This window comes from Pempheris klunzingeri, chromosome 22, assembly GCF_042242105.1.
Source record: "Pempheris klunzingeri isolate RE-2024b chromosome 22, fPemKlu1.hap1, whole genome shotgun sequence".
Lineage (NCBI taxonomy): Eukaryota > Metazoa > Chordata > Actinopteri > Acropomatiformes > Pempheridae > Pempheris > Pempheris klunzingeri.
Window position 1 is genome coordinate 18,770,228 of NC_092033.1, and position 24,844 is coordinate 18,795,071.

At 45.7% G+C, this 24,844-nt stretch overlaps 1 protein-coding gene across 1 annotated transcript; it reads left to right on the top strand.

Moving 5' to 3' along the window:
* Nucleotides 1-5,238: 5,238 nt before the first annotated feature.
* Nucleotides 5,239-12,577, top strand: net1 (neuroepithelial cell transforming 1). Its single transcript, XM_070853616.1, has 9 exons — nucleotides 5,239-5,505; nucleotides 8,333-8,440; nucleotides 8,571-8,735; nucleotides 9,164-9,226; nucleotides 9,453-9,626; nucleotides 9,738-9,995; nucleotides 10,082-10,252; nucleotides 10,471-10,657; nucleotides 10,768-12,577. Exons 1-9 carry the CDS (start codon nucleotides 5,413-5,415, stop codon nucleotides 11,238-11,240), a joined length of 1,692 nt encoding a protein of 563 aa, XP_070709717.1. The 5' UTR covers nucleotides 5,239-5,412; the 3' UTR covers nucleotides 11,241-12,577.
* Nucleotides 12,578-24,844: the final 12,267 nt, after the last annotated feature.

Here is a 24,844-nt window from a genome sequence, read left to right on the forward strand (position 1 = left end):
TTGATTCAAATCAGAGCACCACTCAGTGTTCTGTTCTGACTTTATTTTTTTTACTAATTGAGGCGCTTGCAGTGCAGTCTGCGTGGGGGGGGCCACACTCTGCTCCACATACAGAGGCATTTATAGTAGAAATTCCCTGTTAACCATATGGCTGCTGGTCTACTGCTGCCATTTGGCTCTGACTCTAAAAGGAGTGTTCAGTGATGATTTGAGTAAGAAGGAATGGTCGTGGGAAGCAGTTCTCTTTCAGTATTTGTTTTGTTGTGACTTGATGTGACTTGATGTGACTTGATCTGATAAGAGCTTATGTGTCAGTCTGCCAATTATTTTCTATCATCATTACTTTTCAACAAATCTGTCCGACAGTCCAAAACCTGAAGACACTCAATTTGCTAAGATATGACAAAGAAAGCCATGTGAGAGGCTGGAACGGCCATTATCTATTAGTGGGTTCTATGGTAATAGTGGCTGGTTATATTATATTTTCTCATTTATTTAAAATAAATGCAAACGATGCTGCCTCGCTGGCCCCAGCTCCTATTGGAAAAGCTCCATCTCAGACACTGCAATACATGGACACTAGGAAAATATTCATGGTCCCCAGGGGTGAATTGTAATAACTGTGGTTATACTGTGACTTTTGTGGACCTTTCACATGTACACTCTTGCTGAGTAAGTAGATAAACGGAGGCTCTGCTCTGCCCACCTCATGCCTGGCCCCATGCGTCCCTTTTCTTGAGACACAAGAATGTTGCCACAATACAATACAATACCACTGTAAATGACGCATGTGCTGTTTGGAGTTTCATCACTTGAGCTGTAAGTTGAGCCTGAATTCCCTGGAAATCCCACGCATGGAAAATGAAAGCTTTTTCCACTTGTACTGAGAACGCTGTGTGTTGCAGTGCAGCAAGAACAAACAAATAGTTGTCAGTGAAAATACAGATACGCATATCATCCGCTGGCAATTAGCACTACAGTGCTCTTATGCTCCCCCACCCCCCTCTCGATAATTACAGATCCTGTCTGTGTGAATTGTCCATAATTGGCAAATTACTCTATATTAGCTCGGCAAATTATGTTTTTTCTTTTTTGAAATGATGATTAATGATGATGAAATGATTTGTCTGCCAATTGAAGCTCTATCAGTATACTAGTTTGTTATGTCTCCAAAGCACCTCGCTGTGTTTGGTAGCAACCAGTGCTGGTCTGGGTGTGTAAACTCTTACAGAACAAAACTAAGAAAAACATGAGTAACCTGAGGATGTTAGTCTGGCTTGAGAAACTGTGGCTTCCTTTGTTTCTACAGGTTGTTGTGTGATTAGATCACTGTCTATATCGTCTGTGTCGTCAGGTATTTATAGCTCCTTGCCTTCAGAACAAATACTTCCCAGATTAATAGAAGTTTACATCTCAGTCACACCCTAATTGGAGGCCTGTTTTAGAAACATATAAACTCCTAAACCCTCTGGGGTGGTGGTTTTGAACTTTACAGGCAATTTGTCAGAGATTCCATCTTCATGCCTCAAAACCAATTCTTTTAATATTCAAGTTAGAGAAACGCAACAGATGCAGACGCTTCCACGCAGAGACTCACTGAATGGTTTGATGAGCATGAAAATGATGTGAATGATATGTTATGGCCGTCAAAGTCATCACATCTCAACCCAAATCGGCAAATGTAGGAGATTTTGGCTCAACAGAGACTCCTTTAGACGTGCACCCTTTATGTAAATGCGATGGCACTTCAACATGTTGGTTTCATGTCTGAATAAACGGCCACATTACCTCTGTATAAAAGCTGTCTTGCTAGCTAAGGCCTGCTCACGATCAACACAGCTCGAGTCAGAAGTGCATGTGGTCAGCTTAACGCCCTGTTAGACCCTATTAACTGTGCTGTAATAAAGGCATCACGCAGCCATCATCTCTTGGCCATTAAAGAAACGTATTTGTTAAATCACAAGTCACTGTAAAAGAGCCAATATCAAGATGTTAGAGACTTCTCTCATGCCACATCAGGCTGTAAAAGTGTTTTTTTCCACTTGTGGTGCAGATTAAAGAAAAACAGAGCTTGTGCAGCCATATAGTAATCAGACCATCTGTCTCAGACCAACTGCGTGGACAGATAAGTGAAAATCCAGCAAAACGCTTCATGTGAGCAAAAAGGAAAGAAATAATTTAGTAGTGTCTTTTCTCTCGATGCTTATGCGTTGTTGGGTGTTATATAACAAGCGACTGACTGTGGTAAATGATGACACTGGTGAGAAAATGTATTTGGTTATTGACTGCGGAGGCAAGTATCCCACAGTCCTAATGAAGGCTTCGGCCTGGGAGAGAACAGTAAGATACTTTTACTAAGATAGATGAAGCACATATTTCATGTGACGTTCCACTCCAGGACGCTTGTGGTGGCACGCCTCCTTAGTGAGACATTACATGGGGTGGGGTGGGTGGGGGGGGGGTTCCTTTCATTTGTAACACATCTGTTCATTTTCACGCTTACTTTCACCTAAAAGTAGAGGGAAGACCAAACACAGGAAATGTTGTGCACTGATAAGAAGTGACAGAGCTGAGAGGTCACTTGTTGCTACAGAGGGAGGTACGGCTCTGTCCAACCCCCACCCCCTTTCTGCTGCTGCTCATCAGCAGAGGGCAGCAGCACCTCCACCACCACCGTCCTGTTCCTCTAGTTAGTCAGTGCTCAGTAGTGTTGGTTGGCCCTGAGCTGCCCGTTGAATACCGTCCCCACAGCTGTAATTAGGCTGTGTTCGTCCTGTGTTCACTGCTGCTGACGTGGAGGTTAAGTGGAGCTCAGCCCCCCAGGCCTCTAGGCTCAGTCCGTCCCTGGCACGGCATAGGTTAGACAGAGGTGAAGCCTCGCCGCTCACTGCATTACTCATCCCACTCCACCGTTCGGAGCAGACTGCCGTGTATGTGTGTGTGTTTTGGAGTGTAAATCACGGCTGTACTCCAGCTGCAGCTCAGTGTGACGGGGGGGGGGTGAAGAGGCCAGGCAGGCCGAGCCATGTTGTGCTTAGTCTTTATAGCGGCTGGGCCAGACGTACGGCTGATTCAGCCTGAGGTCTCCCCAGAGTGAGTAACAGCAGGACTGCACACAGTGTCTTCTGAAGACACGCAAAGATTACACACAGACAGACAGACAGACAGACAGACAGATGCATTTTTTATTAGATCCTCTGACTCCTCAGTCTGCATAGCTTTTCTCTCTGCTGTCTGATTTCCCTCATGAAACCAGAACCCTGATGCTTCTTTGCTCTGATACTGAAGCCACTTGCTTCCTGAGCCCAATAGACTTTGTTCTGCGGACGTGTGGGTGATGTAATCCAGACTTGGCGTCCTGTTGGCTTGCAGCAGATGAGCTCTTCTGACCACTCTGTCAACAAACCCAAAACAACAATGTGTCAACATTTATGCACCTCAATTAGCATCTGTGTTTTGTCACCCACACGCAGCAGCAGCAGCAGCAGCAGCATGAAGCCTGCGTCCTGTTTCACACCTTCATGTTGACCCAGGAGGATGAAGTGGAGCCATGAACAGGCTTGTCCATTTGCCCAAAGCGCACACATGCACAGACATATTGTGCCTTGCAGCACCTCCACGTTAACCGCTCCATCAGGCCTAACGCCTCCACTTTTTGCCGTGCATTTGTGTACCAGCTGGATGGGTGTGTAGAATCCGTGGCTTCAGGTGTGGTCGTCCATCAGCCATGTGTGCAACTGCCTGTCCGGGTGAATCTCCCCTGTGGATGTGCATAAAAGAGCCTCCGAGCACTTCTTTGTCTTTCCTGAAACTGCCCGACATGTTGCGCTTTTCTGCCCTATGAGACCAATCAACATATGGGTGGCAGTCACACCCCACCCCCCCACCCCAGTGGCATTCACTATACAGGTTTCAGTTTAAACATTTGGCTGAGTGTGTCACAGTGCCCCCACTATTGATATTCTAATTGTTCACCTCCCCCGGTTGAGCTGATGAACCTGATAACGGCTCTGTTTAAAGCAAAGAGCGGAGAGCACTTTGATCACTTAGCTAACAAAGAACAGCCAAGTAATAATTGCTTTGTAGTTTGCTAACAGAAAGTATATTGAGCAGAATTTCAGAGTTTCAAGCGTTTTGTTGTGATACTAGACACCTTATACAAGAAGAGACTCTGTAGTGGGCGGGCGGGCTGCAGCAGTGCTTTTACATGGTGGCTTTTGGTTTCAGCAGGTGACATCAGACTATTTGATCTTAATCTGAATTTTCAGCATTACATCTCACTTGGAGCATGTGAAACTGCCATTTGGCTGTAATGCTAAATAATGATTACAGCAGTGCGATAAAGTTAGAACACAAGCTGTGTTTTCACTGGTCTCTGATGATGGCAGTTCTATTTAATCCAGTCTAATCCACATACATATTGTACAGGGTTGATATTTATGTATATTTGACCCATATTTTCTTGTCTTTTGTATGGTTTCATTTATAGTCACCAGGAATGCAACCTAACAATTGTATTTTTTTTAGTCCGTAAAATGTCAGAGAATAGTGAATAATACCCAGCAGAGATTCCACAGCTGAGGTTTGTCTTCATTTGCACATTTACTTTGATCCTCAGTCCAGAACCTAAAGATATTGAGTTTTTTGAACACAGTGAAGAGCAGTAAATCCTCACACTGGAGAAGCTGGAGCCAAAAAGTTCAGGTCACAGCTCTAACAGTTAACATCAGAGAACTCTTTCCTGGTAAGGTTGCTTTAATATTTGCTGATCCTGTTGGCTATGACAGTTAAGTGTGTGTTTAACAGCAGCCAGCATCAGTAACATATTTTTATGACTCTTTTACAACCAAATGTGAGGAATCGTTGCCATGTGTTTATTTGGTACACAAATATCTGCTGAAGGGTCTTCAGCATTTCTAACACCTATATATCAGAATGTGCACATTATCTTTGGCAGGCTTCAGTCTCCTTCCACCTCTCATTTGCCCTCATTGCAGTTGTTTGTGTCTGCTCCGTTTAGCAGTCAGCTTTAGCCGTGATCTTAGAAATTCTCACTACTGTTTTCACTCTGAGTGGAGGGATCAACAGAGGCTGCGGGCAGCTTCTCCATATTTCCAAGTAAACCCGATACCACCTCATCAGCAGCCATGAGGGCTGAGCAGAGGCTGCTCCTCCCCCACCTCTCCTCACCGGTATAAATCCCTCCCTCCCTCAGTCCACCTCAGAACAAAGTTTAGAGCATGTGTGAGGGGAGCGCTGTGAGGGAAGAAGACACATAGGGGGAAAGAGTATTATTTATTTCGCTTTCTTTACTCTCACACAACCCTTGTTGAACTTATTTTTTCTCTGATGTGGATTACTTGGAGCTGATTCGCAAGGATTAAAAAGGATACTGTGTTTTTACTGAAAGCTATGGTGGCTTACGATGAACTGGGAAGCTTGGTGCCTATCAAACGGACTCTGCAAGTGATAGACTACCAGAACCAAGCCAACAAAGAGTCAGAGGTGAGGTGTGAGAACACACATGATGGCTGGAGACATATTTTCCGCTTCGTTGAACTGTTACCCATGTATTTCAGTAAATGTTTGACTCAAAGTTGTTTAGATGAGGTCATATCTTCGAGTCAGATTGTGAGTGAATCAGTGCCTAGCCCTGTTTTTATCTCACTTAGGCACACAGTGTGTTCATGAGTGTGTACTTTCAGTTACCTTGTGCCTGTGAGATCAGACTTTGAACTTTGAACAATGATGTGATACGGCCTAACATGAAGAAGTTAATGATTGGATTACACTGCACCTACATGTATGAAGGTGTAAGCAGTGAAGTGACCCCCCTCAGTGTTGTGTATTCCCTGTCTGATCTTTAATATGCATCCCAGCAGGCTGCTCAACTTGGTGGGATATGGAGTTATCAGGGCAGTCAGTAAAGAACCACACACTGTGAAGCAGCGGGGGGTAAACCCTCATTCAACAACCTGCTTCCTTTCAGTTCAGTCCCATCTGGGACCACTTTGCTTTTGACCTGTTGCATTCAAAGTTAAACAGGCTATCTGAGAGCATTCCTTCAGTGGCAGCATGAATGGGGACACGGGTGCAGAAGCCCAGGTGTGCTCACTGCTTCAGCTCCTTCCTTCCCCTTCTGAGGCTGGAGTGGTTCCTTTTCGGAAGAGATTTCAGGAGGATGTGGTTTCTTTGACCATAAACTAGTAGAAAAAGGAGAAGTCTAAGGGCAGTTCATGAAGTGAGTCCTGGTCTCACAGAATTGCACAACTGAGACACCCCTTTTAGCTCTATGACTGTTTTTCCTCCTGTGCTGACATACTGGTGACATTGACTCTTTTGTGCTGTTGGGCTGTTGTGTCTTCAGCTCCTATCAGCTCAGGCCGTGCAGTAATTGCAGGATCACAACTAGGCTTTTAGGTCCCAACACACACGAGGTTACATCAAAGGGATGCACAGGGAGGGAGCTTTAGGGATCCCTAAAAAGCTCCTGATGTTTATGAGGTTGTAATCTTGGGTGAGGAGTTTCAGGAGCACAGGGCACATGTACAGTATATCTGGATAATAGTTCAGATAACTAAAGCAGCTGCACAAACCCCGGATCTGTCTAGTTTCCTGAAGTGAGCCAGACTCACCGTAAATCGACAAAGTTCCTCAGTCTACCAGGAATAGCAACTTCCCCAGTCTGTTTCATTTTCTGTGAAACTGATAAAGAAAGAGTGGCACCAGTGGCTTCTTATCGTGAGGCCAGTCCTCAAAGGACGTGCATGCCAACATACATTTCCAATACTGACTTTGGAAAAACCCACTCCCCAGGAACGTTTGCTAATTGCTTTCTTTTCTTTATCTACTAGTATTAAAAAGTCACTTTGAATCTTTGTGGAGACTCTGAGGGACTTTCTCCCCACAGACAAGTCAGAAAGTCTTTGCACGCAGACTGCAGTGTAAGCAGTAGATATGTGCTGTCCCTCTGCGGGGCCCCTGCCACTAGAGGGCTTGCACAGTTCTCATGGATGTCTGGCTGTTCTGGTCTAGTGTGGAAGACCCTGACCACAGCAGACTGTGACCCAACCGCAGCTCACAGGCCACACCACACCGAGTGGATGTGTTCCACAGCTGTGTCCGCGGGGCCTGGAGCCTCAATGGCTGCTCTGTTTCCCACATTCGCCGAGACAAAATGAAATCCCATTTGGCCTGAGTCAGGAGAAAACACAAGCAGCTTTCAGCAGTGCCGTGCTCGGTTTCAGCGAGTAAGCTCTCATTAGTGTGAAGTTCTTGAAATGGAAAATGTTTTGCGGGGAGTGCAAACTTTGGAGATGCTAATTATGGCTGTGGCTGCCTCATCATGTCATGTTTTTGAAGAGGCTCTGCAGGCTGAAATCATTACCTCAGATCTTCAACTCTTTGATTCCTGTGGCCTGTTGTTGTTGGCACAGGGCCGAAGAAGCTCTCTCCTTTCTCCCAGCCTCAGGGCAGGGTGAGGGGAGGAGGGGGGGTCACCTGGCCCAGGTGTAGTGCTGCTCTCACGCGAGCTCTTTTGAAGAGCCTGTCTCAACTTGCAGCCCTAAACACCGCCGTGCACCCCCTGCGACGCTGCGCCGTGTAAACACGTGACAGGGAACTAATTCGCTGTCTGTTTTCGACTGCTGCTCCTTTCCCGGTGGTGGTCTGTTTTACTGAACAGGCCAGACACGCAATCCCTACTGCTTTGTTGCTTGGTGTCGCGGGGGAAGGCAGTGGAGCAAAGAGATGAGCAATCAGGAAGCATTTATCTCACACTGTGTGTGTGTGTGTGTGTGATGGGACAGGCCCACTCACAAGTGGAGTTGTAGCTGTTGTCAGGCCAGATAGTAGCAGAGTATGTGTGGGGAGGGGCGCTGAACAGCTGAGAGCAGGGTCTCGTGCATTCCTGGCATTCCTCCAGACCCCCTTCCCCTCCAGATCAGCAGTCAGAAAGGGCCTTTGTGCTCGGTGGGCTGGCCTGACTCTTCACATGATGGAGCCAACAGCTGCTGGAGCTGTGTCCTCCTCCTCAGTATCTCTGTCTGTCCGCCAGTCTGTCTGCCTGTGGCTCAGCCTTGGCTCCAGCTACTCCTATTTCCTTCCCCAAAGCAGAGAGTGGAGTCAGTGATGAGAATTTGTGGCCTGACTTGATGTGTTTTATCACAAGGAAGTCACAAGGGAGTGCCTGCACTTACAGCTGAGGTCTCTGTGAAAATCTCCCAGTTGGTATTACTGATCAGTTTGTTCACTCACTGAAAAGTTATCTGACATGAGCTGTGACAAAGCTGCCTGACTAATCTCTTCTTCCACTTTTCTCTTGCTTCCTCAGGAACCCAGCACCAAGCGTGTCCGTCCTCTCGGCAGGGTGACGTCGCTAGCCAACCTCATCTCTCCGGTGAAGAATGGGGCCGTCCGGCGCTTCGGCCAAACCATCCAGGTAAGCTCCTGAGACGGCCCACAAAAGGGGAACAGAAGGACAGCCCATCGCTGGTCTGCATGCTGCACCACACCACCTGGCTTTCAATTGCAACATGTCTGACGTGGGGGTTCGTCTTTCTTGTGTGCAGGCCTCCTTCCGGGGCGATGGCAAGTCGCCGGGCGTGCCCCAGAAGCCTTGCAGCAAGGCAGCAGCCCCCACACCTCCCAAAAGGAGGAACAGCACGCTGTGGTCGGAGACGCTAGACGTCCACCAAAAGGGAACTTTCTCCACCAAAGAGATCAAGCGGCAGGAGGTGAGAATCAACTGTGAGATATGAAAATACAAGCAGGTAGTACAACAGGGTGAGGACAGGAGATAAGGGGGGCAGACAGCAGGGACCACGACCTCTGCACCAGACTAGTTTCACATATCTCTGTGGTATTTGTGTCATATAGTCTAAATGGGGCTAAAAGCCACTCAGGGCTCATTTTCCAGTCTGTGGAAGCTCACATATATCTGAGAAGCCAACAAACCAGCGCTCTCCTGCCCTGCCCCCCCCACTTGTCCTGCATGTGTCAGACATACACTTCGTACAGTTTTAAACACAGAGAGCGAGAAGGAGACTCGGCACAGAGACATTTCAACGCTGATCTCTGCAGTTTTAGATTTAGTCTAGTAGCTATCGCTTGCCGTGACGTAATGACGTCCTGATTCATGTCTTCCTCCTGTCCCTCCTCTCAGGCCATCTTTGAGCTGTCCCGTGGAGAACAGGACCTGATTGAGGACCTCCAGCTTGCACGCAAGGTTTGTGCTTTTAAATCTCCGAGGCAGTACATATAAAGCAAACAGATTAAATCAAAGTCTGGCAGGCCTTCCACACAGCCATGCCAGTAACTATAAATAGACAGGAATTATTCCTCTGTCTTTCTCTTGTACCCCTAATGCTCTTCAAGAGCTATTCTAAGCACCCTCTCTTGGCCTGGTCAGATGTTGTTATTTGACTGTCTCTTTGCTCTGTTCCTGTTCACAGGCGTACCATGACCCCATGCTGAAACTCTCCATTATGTCAGAGGAGGAGCTCACTCACATTTTTGGCAACCTGGATGCCTACATCCCTCTGCACGAGGACCTCCTGGCGCTGCTCTCCAAAGCCACGGGGCCAGACGGGACTGTGGGCCAGATTGGACAGATTGTCATAGGCTGGGTGAGCATCCTGTAACTGTGTACCCTGTGTAGCCTCTGATTCTTTTTAATAATGCTGCCTTCTCTACTGGAAATCCGGCGGTGTTTTAAAAGTGTCCCTCCTCCTCTCCAGCTGCCCAGGCTTAATGCCTACAAGGACTACTGCAGCAACCAGCTGGCAGCCAAGGCGCTGCTGGACCAGAAGAAGCAGGACCGACGGGTGCAGGACTTCCTGCAGCGCTGTCTCGAGTCACCCTTTAGCAGGAAGCTGGATCTGTGGAGCTTCCTGGACATCCCACGCTCTCGCCTGGTCAAGTACCCACTGCTGCTCAAAGAGATACTGAAGCACACTCCTCTGGAGCACCCAGACGCTGCCAGCCTTGAGGAAGCGGTAAGCTGATGACAGATACTCACACTCATACTCATACTACGCTAAAACGGGACTGAAGTTAATATTTTGAATCCTTGTGTGTTCAGATCACCGTCATCCAGGGTGTGCTGTCTGACATCAACATGAAGAAGGGAGAGTCTGAGTGTCAGTACTACATCGACAAGCTGGAGTATCTGGATGACCGGCAGAGAGACCCTCGCATCGAGCAGTGCAAGAGCCTGCTGTGTCACGGGGAGCTCCGTAACAAGAGTGGCACGGTGAGAAAAACAAACACACACACTTTCCTCTCATCAACACATGGCTCCTTTGGCTGCCTCTTCACTCATCAACACGAGCCTCACATCCTTTAAAGGGCAGTGAGGCTCATGATTTGGCAACTGGCTGCTTCGCTGCTGCCCAACCCCCCCATGATTTAACCTGTGAGTATGGGGACTTAGTGACCGTTATGTAAAACATGTTTTTCGTATCCTTCCAGAAGCTGCACGTGTTCCTGTTCACTGAGCTGCTGGTTCTGACCCGCCCCGTCACCAGGAACGAGCGCCACTGCTTCCAGGTTTACCGGCAGCCTATCCCGGTCCAGGACCTTGTGTTGGAGGACCTGCAGGATGGAGACGTCAGAATGGGTGGCTCCTTCAGAGGCGCCTTCAGCAACGCAGACAAAGGTGAGGCTTGTGCCCAAAAAGTCCAAAAGTTTGTAGCACTTGTGGTATGATAATAGATCGTCTTCAGGCACACAAATCTAAACGGGCTTGTTCTGCTTTTTCCTCCACAGCCAAGAACATCTTCCGTGTGCGTTCCCAAGACCCAAACCAGGCTCAGTCTCACACGCTGCAGGTCAACGATGTCTTCCACAAGCAGCAGTGGCTCAACTGCCTCCGCAGCGCCATTTCCGTCCACCGGCCCCTCTGCGAGCCCTCCACACCCTCCCCGCCCACAAGCGATGCTCACGCCAAGCGCCGCCCTTCCTCTGTCTCCGCCATCGTCCACATGGAGGAGGCGGACGAGAATTGCCCGCAGGCGACCTCTCAGTCTGCCCCCAGCTCGCCGTGCAACAGCGCGACCCCCAGCCCCACCACGACATCCCCTTCATCCCTCTGCTCCTCGTCGTCTTCGCTGTCGACGACATCATCATCACCATCATCGTCGTCGTCGTCTTCTTCGCTGTCACCACTCACAGCACACAAAACCAAGAAGGACAAGAAGTCTCTGTGTTCTTTAGGGAAGAGAAAAGAGACGATGGTGTGAGGAGAGGTGAAGGGAGGAAGTGGACTCCCGGTCGGACATTGTTTTGTACATAAATGTTAAAAGGACAACATGGTGAAGCATGGGACTTATTTATGTGTGTCTGCGTGCGTGCGTATTATTACAACAGTGTTCTGTGTTACTGTCCTCTTCGGCAGCTATTTACCTGACCCCATTCTAGTGCATCCCACAGAGACACAGTATTGTGGAGAGATGTGCACAGCTTCCACCAGCTTTAAAAAGGGAAGCACGATGAGAAGCACACACACATTTCACATGTAAATCTGTGTGTCTTGTTGATTTCTTGAAGATAGAGGTGGTGCATTCAATCCTGTTTACTATAAATTTGATATTTAAGCATTATTTTTGACTTCATGGGGGAACTAATGAAAGTTTTACATTTTTATATTCCAGAAATTATCGTAGTATCTTTTTAGGTATCATAAAGCAGCACTGTTTTAGCTTTTAGGTGAAGTTATTTTGAAATTTTGAGCATGTTTAGCAGGCCAGAATTCCTACAAACAATGGGATGTACTACACAAAGCTACAAAATTCTCTGTAAAATTCTGAGGTTAATCAGAAGACATGTCTTATTTGATACATTCCTTTAATGGCAGACGATAGGATCGGGTAATCATTTTATGTTTTTGCATTTACTGCAGTCAGAGGCATTAATTTAAATCGAGCAACAGTTGAGATTACAGTTTCTCTCTGTTCGAACAAAGACATTGTAGCGTTACTGTAGTGTTAACAAATCATCCGATGTCAAAATCGTGTCAGAGAAGAAAAGAGGAGTTTTGTTTTGAAACAAAAAATTTGAGCTGAGCCATGTTGGTTTTTAAAAAAGCTGACTTTTCAGAATGAAACATCACTTTTCAGTGTAGCGTCTTGCATGGAGCTTAAGTTGTGGAAACTGCCTGCACCAGTCGAGGCAGCAGGATGTTTTTACCTGCCCTGACAAACGGGACAGTGTAACGTGGTGTAAAAGACTGGCTTGATGGAAATAAGAGAATGTTGTTGAAGGCTGAGGAGAGAAGAGAAAAGATGGGTAAAGCTGTGTGTTTGGAGCTGAAATAGACTGTAAAGTGTAAGATGTTAAATTCCATTAACTTCCTGTACAAGTTGATGTGATATCTTACTCATGGATGGTAAAAATCAAGTGAGAGTGATCGATGGAAAGAAGCATGTGAGGGAAGGGAGACAAAAAAGAAGGATTTTGTATGTGCAGAAAAAGTTTTTGCTGTTGAGTTGGACAAAGTAAAGTGATGAGGACAACGTGTTTTCCACAAACGTTATGTAATGAAAAGAACATTAAAGATCTGTGTAAGATTTGCAACTGAGCTTTTGGTTTCGTCTCTTTGTTTTGCTTCTTCTTAAAGCAGCTTCTCAAAGATGCTGTCATTCTCTTTCCTCCTAACTTCACTTAGCTTAGTGCAGAGGGATACAGTTAGCCCAGCTGTGTCAGAAGGTAACAAAGTCTGTGTACCAGCACCTCTAAACCTTATCAAGTTCACTACTTAAACTACGCCAGCCTTTGCCAGCTTTAATGGTAATGTAAACTAACTGGCTGTCACTTCTTTTCCAAGCAAACAAGTGTGTTACCTAAAATGTTGAACTTTTCTTTCAACAGACTTGAAGATGGACACAACAGCTTGCCCATCCCCATTGGGGCAGGCCATGAGACTCACATGACACTGAATAGAGGATTGCCCCAACTAAAGGCACAAGAAGGAGATACCCACTGATTTATGAGCGTGCTTAACTGTTAACTAAACAGTCTGCTCCGTGGAGGTGCCAAGAGAAACATGTCCAATGTAGGAATTAGTCAGGATTTGCTTTTTCAAACTGCGCCATCACTGCTTGCTCCTTGTTTGAACCAATGTTGAACTTTGTTGACAGAGTTTCTTCAAGAAGGACAAATGGTCCACAAGAGCCTCACAAACGTCCTAATAAACAGACGGGTTTAAAGTATAGTAAAGTAAGGTCATGCTGGTGTGCACAGCTGGATGATGATGATGCAAGATAAGTAAAGTGATGAAGAAAGTAGAGGGGGACAGCTTCGTGTCAGCTGATGAGAGAGGCAGGTTTTAATTTGGCTGCTTGGCAGAGCCCAGACACTGCAAGTGCTTTTATTAAGTAATGGCCTCATGTCTGCCTCTCAGAGAGGAAGAGCATTCTCCAGATATTCGCTCACGCTCTCCACTCCGACCCTTTTACTTTAATGGAAGTGGAATATGTACCAGCGTTCTATTCAGTGAAATGGCTTCCACTAAGTTCCTGGGCAGCGTAGTAACTCGACCTTGTGAGGAAAGTCAAACAGCAGCCACTTTGAACACAGAAGCTGAGAGAATTAAACTGTCTGGCCCTGTTCTTTGTGTCAAACTGTGTCTCTAACCGTACTTTACCATAACCAAGCATGTCACTGGAGAGAACAATGAATTTCAAAAACGTAAGAGAAAAATCGTTCAGTGTATTGTGGGGCTTTGCAGGATCATCAAATATCAACAAGTACAGCCATATAACCACCATGTCCTCAGGCCCATTCTCTCCCAGAGGCCTTTGTTGGGTGTCGACCCCCCTCCCTCCATGTTTCCTGCTTGTCTTGACTGCCTGCTGTCAATAAACACTCAAATCAGATGTAATAAGTAGTAATAAATCAGAAGGACCCTTAAAATGTCACCTGATGCATACCTACCTACCTTTGAAGAAAGCCTTGCTGTCTGTTTTCAGTGTAAATGATCACTGTGGAAGCATCACATGGAGGATCCTCCATCCTCCATCTTCACATGTGTGCTAACTCATTGTGGTTTAAATTTAACAAGAAGAGGATTATTTTTGTTGAGATGTCCTGAAAGCAACAATTACTGACTGAGCAGAGTCGAGCTAAAAGTTATTTCTGTTTGCCTTTCATCCACGCAAATAAGAAAGGGTTTGTTTATTTGAGCGCTGGAGGTGTCTGCTCAGTCACATGGTGATGAGCGAGCAAACAAAGCGGCTGTGGCTGATCTTAAGACGCCACTCTCTCTGTTCTTTTTTAGCTTCTTGCACTCTTTGTAGTAAACACATGCAGCTTTTAATCTGCACCATCATTTTATATCACACGGCTAATCTGTTAGTCACACTTCTATTGTTAGTGCTATAGTCACTGTTAGTATGCTGGTTGCTGTTTGTGTTGTCTCTCTCTCTCTGTCTCTCTCTCTCTCTGTCTCTGTCTCTCTCTCTCTCTCTCTCTCTGTCCAACCTCCACCCAACACAGACCCCTACAGAAGCCCCCCACATTGAGCCTGGGTCTGTTTGAGGTTTCTTCCTGTTAAAGGGGAGTTCTTCCTCCACTGTTTCCTAATATAATATCTGATGCTGCTCATGTGGGGATTCTTGAATCCTTAATGTTGAATTCCTGAATCGTTGGGTCTCTCTCTAATTAAAGAGTTTGGTCTAGACCTGCTCTTTATGGAAAGAGTCTGGAGAGAACGCTGTTGTGAATTGGCGCTCTATAAATAAAGATTGATTGATTGATTTTCTCTCTAATCTTAAACAGCCGATCTGCCAGCCTAGGACCAGCCCAGACACAAACACATCAGAGCATCCCCCCCCTCTTCAGTGTACCAGAGGCTCCTCTCTCAGCAGCTCATCTGTGCTATTGAAAGAACTGTGGGTCAAATAATTGACGGATGCAGACAGCTGAGGCTCCCGTCAGTGATCCGTCACCGCCACATCCTTTAACACTCATCTCCCTCCACCGACACACCTCCTGACAAACTGCCTTCAGCCTCAGTATCTGAGCTGCCCTGTGGCCGTAGCCAGCGGAAGAGTCACCATGTAGGACCAGATAAACAGGGGGGGGGGGAGCACAAACTTCCCTGACTGGTCTGACTCAGTCTCACAGCTTCTCTTTTACCATAATCACAATGTAGAAGTGATACCTGACTCTGGACATGAGCTGATGTAACCATGAGCTGATGTCACCTCTGCTGAGTGGTTACGTTTTAAGAATGAAAGCTCCAGCCGTGTTAGTTGTAGGCTTTGTGGTTGGTACTCAGAGAAGCAGAAACTGTCAAATGACTTCAGTTCATCATCTCAAAGTGTGTTAAATTGCTTGACTCATTTGAATGAATGGGAAGTGAAGCCTTGTGACCATTCAAAGTACTGTAATACTACATCACCATTCACCCATTAACGCATCATTCATACACTGATGGGCTGCTGTCCAAGGTGCCAGCATTTCACTGTAAGACGCAGTTTGTCTAAAGTATTTTTTTCAAATATTTCAACTTCTAGTGTGGTTTTTCACACCATAACTCATGCAAGTTAGCAAATGCCTCTGGATTTTCAACCATTTTAGGAGATAGTCAGTGATACTTAAAGCCGCACAAATGGATGTTTTTTGTATCAACTATACGCCAAATGATTTGGAATATTTATAAATCTATATGTATATGTGATTTATAGTGACAATCCCTCTTCAGCTTCCACTCTATGAAGCATTTTAGCCTCTGTGAACTCTGTGAACCCACAGCTTCACTGCTTGGGTTCACTCTCATGGCCCTCCAGTAACAGGCACCAAGCCGCAGACAGACACCCTAGTTAGTGACCAGCTGGTAAACACAGAGCGGCTAAATGATGAAGACCTTAGCTCTTACCCCTGACTTCGGCCTTTATGCTAAGCTAAGCTAACTGGCTGCTGTTTAACTTCATGTGCAGCGTACTGACATGTGAGTGCAATTGATTTTCTCATCTCTTCTCAATTCACAGCAAAAAAGCAAAATGTCAACTTCCTTCTCTAAAACGATAGGAATCACAGTAATGGTAGATGGTCTGTATCTGTAGAGCTCCTTTCTAGTTATTTCAGCTACTCAAAGCGCTTTACATCACATCCTCATTCACCCATTCACACATCATTCATACAGGAGGGATCTAATCTGGAGGAGACTGTTCTTTCACACTCATTCACACACTGAAGCTGCTTCAGGAGCAAGTTGGGGTTCAGTGTCTTGCCCAAGGACACTTCGACATGATCAAACCCCGAACCCCCTTCTGGTTGAGGGCCGGCCCACTCTACCACTGAGCCACAGCTGCCCGTAATGATTAATTTGGCCTCATCCAGCACTGAGGATTAGAAGGGAACAGGAGTGTTGCTGCCTTAGAAATGTAGCTGTTCGGAAGTGATTTAGGGGCTAATTCAGTTGGGACAAAGGCCAGTGTAAACTTCCAGAAAATTGCCGGCCTCGCCAGTGAAGGAAATTGTAGAAAAAAAGGTTGACATGCAATGATTGTTTTGACAAAAAAGGTCTGGTAAAACAGCCACTGCTGCATATTTCATGGAGCACAACAGGACACTGCGGGCTGCTGAAGGCCCCATGTCAGTGCCTGTGGAACATGTGGGCGATGAATTCATTTACTCATGGCTCATGCATGGTGAAAAGGCCACACAGCCCCACACAGGGCGGAGATGATATAACAGAGGGATTGTCTATGAGGTACTTGCAGACACGCGAAGGTTTACGAGCTGTGTAGCTTCTGTGTGTCCTCCAATGCTTCTTCATCACTTTAATGCAACAACATGTCTTTTATCACCGGTATGCAAGACGCCACGAGGCACTGGAAACTCCCTGGTTATGAACCTTCACTTCAGATCAGTTTGCCAAATCCACACCCACATCCAATAACACAACAAGCTCGAGAAAATCTGACCAGGAAAGTAGTGCCTCAGGGCACCCTCAGAAGACTGGGGGTCAAACGGGTTCACAGCATCGCTCTGTCAAAACCTGGACTTCATGTTTATGTCAAAATACACTCTGTTCTGCTCGTCCTGACAGACCAGGAACTTGTTCAGTCATCACTCAGATGCTGCCGAAAGGAGCTGTCAGCCCAATGTGCTTTTCTCTCAGACAAATATCACTTTGTCTCATGGATTTCCTTTCGCCTTAGGAGATGACATGTGAGGGTGGGAAAGAAAAAACCCTGAACAACAATTAATGGCTCACCAAAATATTCATGCACTTTAAAAGGATGAAGGAAGCGTCCCCACCCCCCCACCCCAGGACACAAAACAAAGGCAGGGCTGAAAGTGTCAGGTTGTGACCAACTTCTGTCTGTCACAGTAGACGCTTGTTTTGACTCACAAAGTCTACGTTCTAAGAGTCTTTTGTCATGAGCAGCAGTCTGATGTTGTCTGATGTACAGTAAAATGCTTGCTAATGTACTCGTCAGGGTTACACTATCAGACCACAGGCTCCACAGGTCAAAGGTCTATTCCGTGTTTCCCTTAGAGCAGGGGTGCCCAATACGTCGATTGCGATCGACTCCAGCTTTAGCCTTCCAATTTATATGTACTAAAGAAGGGATATTCTGGGTTGGGGAACAGGATAGGAAGGGATATTTGACTCCATTCAGTGTAAGTCATCAGAGGAAGGTAGTGACCATAAATGTGTTGAATGTTCCAATTCCTCTGGTCACTTGTGTGCAATGTTGATGGTTCCATCACTGTTTGTCACCTGTGTGCATTAGTGCTGTCAGTTTGTATGTGTAATACCAAGGGTTACATTAGTCTCAGTTATGTACATATTATATAGAAATAAAGATATGTTTTAATGTAGGTCGATCATTTTGACCTGGTTATTTTACAAGTAGCTCGCAAGCCGAAAAAGTGTGGGCCTCCCTGCCTTAGAGAGTGTTTGGATGGCCTGAAACTCTTTTAGGTATCAGTCAGCCATCAGAAGAAGCAATGAGCGACTGCACTGAGAGCCCTGCAGTTTGACTTTATTTGGCATCACTATGAATAATCTGTAACAAGAACTAAACAATAATGACCAGGTATTATTTTCAGATATTCAGTGATCTCAGTCGAGGTATGCTGAGCAAACAGTGACATGACTTTGACATGATTATGTGTCAGTCAGGAGGTTGGCTCAATTCAGCATCCGTACAGATGATCACCAATGGATGCTTTGCGCTGACGTCTTAGCAAGTAAAGAAACCGACAGACATACTGTAAGTGTTACATTTTATTAAAGAGCTCATTTCCTCCTGTACAGCTGGAAACAGACAAACAACCCTGAAAAAGCTGCATGTTTATCACATCATTTGTTCAAGAAACTGCAATCTCACGCAGAAATGAAAAAATATCTAACTAGAGATCTGGTGTGCAGTTAGATTCAAACTTTTTTTTAATTTTTTACAGTTTTTACTGTATTTGGATGTCAGACATTCAGGAACAGAGAGCTAAATATACATCTTTAAAACATCAAGGTTGACAAATGAACAGATGCACATTGCAGACAAAGTGTGAACTGTTTAGGATGAATCCACGGAGCTAAAAAAAAAAAATGTGGAGTTGGAAATGTGGTGGAGGAACCTGCAGCAACGTAGCGTTCATTATTTTAAGTGACTCTGTAACTTTTGACAGGAGAGATAACAACGTTCGTCTTCTTACAAACGAAAAGCAGAAGTCATGCAGAACAGAACGCATTTTTTCAAGTCAACAGACAATAGTCGTTTTGGTTCAGCCTTGCTTGGTATGCTATGAATCAGTGTATTGTTGCTGATGTTAGCAGACTAAATAATCATGTGTAACTGACATGACTGTGTCACAAGGACTCCTCTCTGCTTTTGTTACTGGCGGGTCAACAAAGGTTAGTCAACAGAGATTCACTACATTTGGACCAGTTATGCAGTTATTGGTGGTTAATGTGATGTTTCACTATTCTCCTGTGACCAATAAACAGAGACAGCTGTCCAGCAGACCAAATAAGGCAGCTCAAAGACAAACCACAGCTTGTGTAGCCTGAAGGTTTAAAGTTAGCCTTTGTGCACAGCAGAATGAGCTAGTGTTCCAGTCGAGAGAAAATGTGAAACAAATGTATACCAGCACGTGTGACATTCATCTGCTGCTCTGAGATGCTAAGATACTGTGTTCTGTGTCAGAGGGAGATTCAGGCTTTCTTTCATTTCCTCTTGCAGAGGCCCGGGGGTTACGACACACTGACCGCTCACTCGGAGTTTTGCTTGGACGTCGGTGAAGCCAAACTTTTCACGCTGTGCTCTCCAGGAGTGAGTAATCCCTCTTCAACATGCTGACGTTGAGGTAAATTGTCGTGGACAGCAGAAGTGCTCTGAGGGCACATGACCTGCCAAGAGGGCTTTAATAACCTACAAACAAGATGCTTATCAAGCACCTCGAGATGCATTTCTCCATATGACTGTATGACTGAGCGAGGGCACATGCAGATTTTATTTGAGAGGAATGCCTCCGCTTTGATTCTGATTTTCCCCCCAGTCACGAAAGCTATCACGCAGGAATCTGCTCCACATCTCACACACTCACTAACAGATAAGGCCTAGTCTAAAATAGCCGTTTGGCAACCTTCTTGCTTGCCTCACCAGACTGACTCACTCTGTCAGGTATGAATGCTCATCTGGTGAGTGCTTTGTTTTAAAATCTGTCACCGGATTGTTTACTGTTCTCTTCCCCGTCCAAGCTGCCAAAGAGATTAGCTGAGAAAACGACGCTCTCTGGTCCCGTGGAAACCCGAGATTATCTCTGATCGAACTGAGTGCCGGTTACTCTGTAGCCCCTTTCTCGCTGCACCACAACCCATAAATGGCCCTGCAATTTTCCATGTCTGCGTCGGGAGCCACGGTTCATTTTCCACGTGAGACACTCTGGCAACTTCCTGGCCCGGGACCCGCTACAGTATGATTTCCATAAATATTTTTTCATGGCTCCAGTGGGAATTAAAGCAGAAACATTCCCAGGTAATGCTTGGTTATGAAACCCTTATGTATGATAGCTCAGAGCAAATGAGCCAATCACTGGAGACTCAGAGAGGAGTGCACTAGGCTCTGTGATTGCTTCCACTTTGCAGTGTCTGAGGATCCTTATCTTTTTGGAAAAAGACCTGGACCAAGAAAACCATTACCTTATAGGGATGATTGACCCCGGTGAAGTTTGCAGGGTCCACGGGGGAAACAAAAGATGTTGTGTAACCGTGTACAGGAGCTGGCAAATACTTCTGAGCATGCTGCTTCTAGCTTAGCTCTGCTAACACATTCTAAAGAGGGTTCTGCTATTTTTCGACTTGGTCTTAGAATTATACATCTTCACTTTCTTGCCAAGAGTCACACGAGAGGATTGATACCGCTGCCACGTATGAATATGATTATGTAGCAAGGGCCAGGGGCTGATTAGCGTAGCTTAGCATTAACACTGGGAACAGCGGGAACGTTTATCGGTAAGCTGAGCTAATGGCCTTCTGGCTCCCGCCTCAGTTAACGCACAGATGTGAGATAGATATCGATGTCAGCACGTAACTCGAAAAATGTTGAAGTGTTCCTTTAAAACAGCTCCGCTATAAGTTCCAAGGGGATGACGCTGATTTAGGGCATTCTGATCCATGTAAAATCTGCTCCCACCTCTCCCTCTGACATGGCACAAGTGCACTGAATGAGCTGATGGCCAAATGTAGAAATGGAATCACAGGTCGCTGCTTGCAGCTGCTGGAGCACCTTGACAGGAGCTGCCTCTCAACTCATAGCATCAAAGTTAGAACCCACCTTTTACCACAGTATCTATGTCATGTAAGGCCTCTGGGAACCTTGCGTGTTCACATCCGAGCACACTCTGTATACACAAGACGAGGGCTGCGAGGACACGCCGTCATAAAAGAGGGATTTGGAGAGTGATTCATGTGTGTGTTTGAGTGACAGTTCCATCTGTGTACACAGCATCTCAGCACTAAAACATTGTTTTGGCCAGAGGCCCCAATCTGATAAGACTGTCTCTCTCACTTCTACCACTATATGACTGGAATGAACTGACCTTTGTGTGTCTTAAATGATTTAATCATTTGATTCGCATTTCTTCAAATCATTTTCTTTGATCAGATTCCAAACGTCACATGCGTTTGTAAGGTTTACATTTAGATTTAGGATTTCAGCTGATGGAACATTCTCCGTATGCAGCTGTATTCTAAGTTTAACCTGTTACATCACTAAAATACATCAAAAAAGGGCAAAAGTCAGACTTACTCAATGGTCATTCTGTCCCAAACCCAGGGATAAGGATAAGGACGGGAAAGACTTTGAACACAAATAACAAAGGAAAAAAATGTTTTTTAAAAGAATTAAGAAATGAAGTTATTTTTCCTCAAGGGGGTGAGGAGAGAAGGGGATCCGCTGTTCAAAATGCCCTTTTCTTATTTTGGCAGAGCACAATGTAGCATCTGTCTTGCATTTATCTAATATAATTCTCGAGATGAGACGCTAAGAGGTACAAGTGGTAAACCCACAGATGAATTTACAGACGCACACGGAATATCGAGTCTTCCTCAAGACCACACAGGTCTGCGTGTGAGCGCTTTGACCTGGGAGGAAATTTGTAAGACTGTACCCCCCAGAGGCATTTCCTCCAAGCTGTGTGGTCCCCGCCCCCCCCAAAAAAAAGACTGAGCTCGATAACCAAAACAGGAGCTGATTAACATAATTACAAGCTAAGTTCAACACTGATCCCTCTTGCCCGATCCACTCCCCCAACTGGTGTTGGGAGTTCAGGGAGAGAGGCCAGAGTGGAGACATGAGCCGTGCCGGCTAAGATCCTGCCCTGGAGCTTCTCGGCTTGGACGGATCTGGACGCACAGAAGCTGAAATGAATCATTTCCAGGCACTTGAAACGTCTTTGTCAGAAGATACCATAGACACTTTAATGATGCTCCAAGTATTGTGTATGATTTTCCTTTTTGAGAAGAGTGGATAAAACAGTCGATAATGCATTTGTGGAAACACCATCTGAGTTCAAGCTCCTGCTGTGCTTGTCTTGCACCATTTAAGGCAGGGGGTCTAGCTACTGTTACTGGCCTCTCTAGTTTTATATATATATATATATATATATATATATATATATATATATATATATATAAATATTACAGTGTGTGGAGTCACATTTCTCATCCATCACAGCACAGACCCCTGCCAGAATCCCCAGATCCTCTTAGCAAATAAGGGCCTGGAAAAAAAGCATGGAAACTGTGTTGGGGGCCCCGTCTCTCCTCCTCTCCACCATCCCACTCCTCAGCTCTACATAACAGTATGCTTGTTGGACAAAACAGTGGAATGGCACTAAACCAGGGGGGCATTGTTGTGCTATAATCCCATATGGCTCTGCTCTCCACCCACAGTGTCTGCTCACACTGCGCTCGGCTCCTCTCTGTGGACTAAGTGCTTGTCAGGGCCCGAATCAAACAAGATCAACACAAAGCAGTGAAGAGAACAACAATAATGTCAAAATAGCAAGTTTAGCCAGGTTTTAGGGACTAAGGAATCTGGTGGGTGACTGAAGGTACAGGAAACATCAGATTCAGTGTGAGGACGTCTGCCTGCACACATGAGGCTTGAATGAAGAGTTTTTCATTTTTCTTAAAGGCACCAGAGGCTGTCTGGTCCTGGGTTTGGGTCCTGTCCCCAGCAGTGAGAGGATGGGCCTGTGTTTTAGACAGTGCTGACTCACAGCTACATTTGGTTTTACACTTGGTTACAAGTCTGAACTTTGAACTGTTTACTGCAGAGAAGCAGTCAGTATAATAAAACAGCCTGCAACGCAGAGTTTCTGCATGAACTATATTACTCAAACCACAGTTCACAATGTCATGCTGACAGAATTCGGCTTTGTACCAAATTAGTGAGCAACAAATGCAGTTTGAACAAGGTTACACACATTTGAAACAAACAAACAAACAGCACAACACAAGTTGAGTTAAACGTGAAAACTAAAAATGCATAATGTCTCGTTCATGTCAAATCAGAGGGATCATAATTGTAAGTTCCTGACTTGTAAATAGCAATAAATGTTAACTTTGTGACTCACAATTATGATCAGACTTGTCTGAAAGCTCCAGCAGGTGGGACTTAACAATAACAAACATGTTATACACCAGGAGATATGTGTTGTGTTGTTCAGCTCTGTATCCGTACAAGACGCTTGATGGCGTGAACACTTGCAGGTTGTAAATATGAGAATCTTTTCCGTCTCTACCATTCACCACATACAATGTGACCGCAGCATAAGCAGCCAAACATGTGAATCCTTTTTTCAATAACAGACCCCCCCAATGTCTAACGCCAACGTTTCCAGGAGTCTACATCTCTACTATTTCTGCGCAAAGCCGCTGCTGTGTAAAGGAGGTCAGGGACAGACAGGGGCCAAGGCACGGCTGGTGTTACTTGTCGCGGAGGATCATGGTTACAGTTCATGTAACGTCAAACCCTCTGACAGTCACACACTTAGTTTCCACCTCGCTGCCTCTTGCGACTGAATGCTGACACTGGATTTACGTTGCTGTGGCTGTTTGTCCACCCGTGTCTTCCTGAACATCTCTGCGGGTTCGCTGGGCGCTGCTGGGAGCCAGAATGTGTGGCATTCAGACACCAGCTCAGACACTCAGAGGTTTCTGATGACATATTCCCCACATCTAGTTATGTAGATTATCTAGCCATGACCGCTCAGGTACAGTACGCCAAACTCCAGCTGCATTCCTGTGGCGCTGACGGCAGCTTATGTAAGTGTGTGTGAAAGATGTATGTTCTGTGTTTTATACACAGTAAAACAGCTGAGATAAAGATCTGAGAGGTTTTTATATGGATGTCAAAGCAGTGGTGTTCACCATCACACCACCTCCCCCCCCTCCTGACTTTACTACTTCACCTTCCGTTCAAAGTGAAATGAGGTGACTGAGAGTTATGTGAACTCCATGAATCCTTTAACTGAAACTATGAGCTCTCCTCCCTGATGACCACAGATCCTCCATTCAATCTGGGGCCACGATGTCTCTGAGGACCCCACAGCAGGCGGAGCTGATCCTCCTTGTGTCCTCATACTCTGTCTCCATGTGTCTTTTTCTTTTTCAACCTGTTTCAGCTTCATTGTGTCAGAGCGTGACGCCCAGACTGGCTTACTGGAGTCCAAGTCAAGGCAGAGGAGCAATTCAAGAAGGACATTTGAGATGTATCAGAGCCACTTCGGGTCAAGCCTGAAGCTGTAGCACCGTGTGCAGATGGGAAATCAGTGTTTTCAGTCAAAATACGCTGCTGGATTTGTGGACTGCCTCTGGATTTTCATAAAATGATCTCAAAGGCCATATTTTTCTGACTTCCAGGCCGTCAGTTAGGGCTGCAGGAGGAGTGTGGTGTGTGTGCAGAGAGCTCTGACTGAATTCCTGAGATGCAGGTGTAAAGTAGCACCTGTCACTTGTGATTGTTTCACCAATCTATCTCTTGTGTCTGAGAAGAGCTCCACCTTTTAGTCAGTCAGTTGTAATTAATTCCATCAGTGTTGTCCCATAAAAGTCAAGCCTCCTGGAACATCCACTCAATTTCTTTCACATGTCAGGGCGTGGGGGACAAAAAGTACTAACTGGTAGTAATTATGTTTGGTAATCCGATCTTATGACGCTGAACCACATTTACAGCCGTGCATTGTTTCTGTTTGTCCTCCTTTTTTTTTACGAGAACAAGGAGAGGCTGCTTTGATTAGCAGCGCAACTATACAGTGATTAAAGTGGGAATTCAAGGTGCTGCAAGTGTCTTTGAGCAAAACCAAATTAGCACTGGAACCCTGG

Coding starts and splice junctions, on each gene's coding strand:
- net1 (XM_070853616.1), top strand. CDS start 5,413: ATGGTGGCTTACGATGAACTGGGAAGCTTGGTGCCTATCAAACGGACT. Junction 8,441..8,570: donor GCTTCGGCCAAACCATCCAG/GTAAGCTCCTGA, acceptor TCTTGTGTGCAG/GCCTCCTTCCGGGGCGATGG. Junction 9,627..9,737: donor GACAGATTGTCATAGGCTGG/GTGAGCATCCTG, acceptor CCTCCTCTCCAG/CTGCCCAGGCTTAATGCCTA.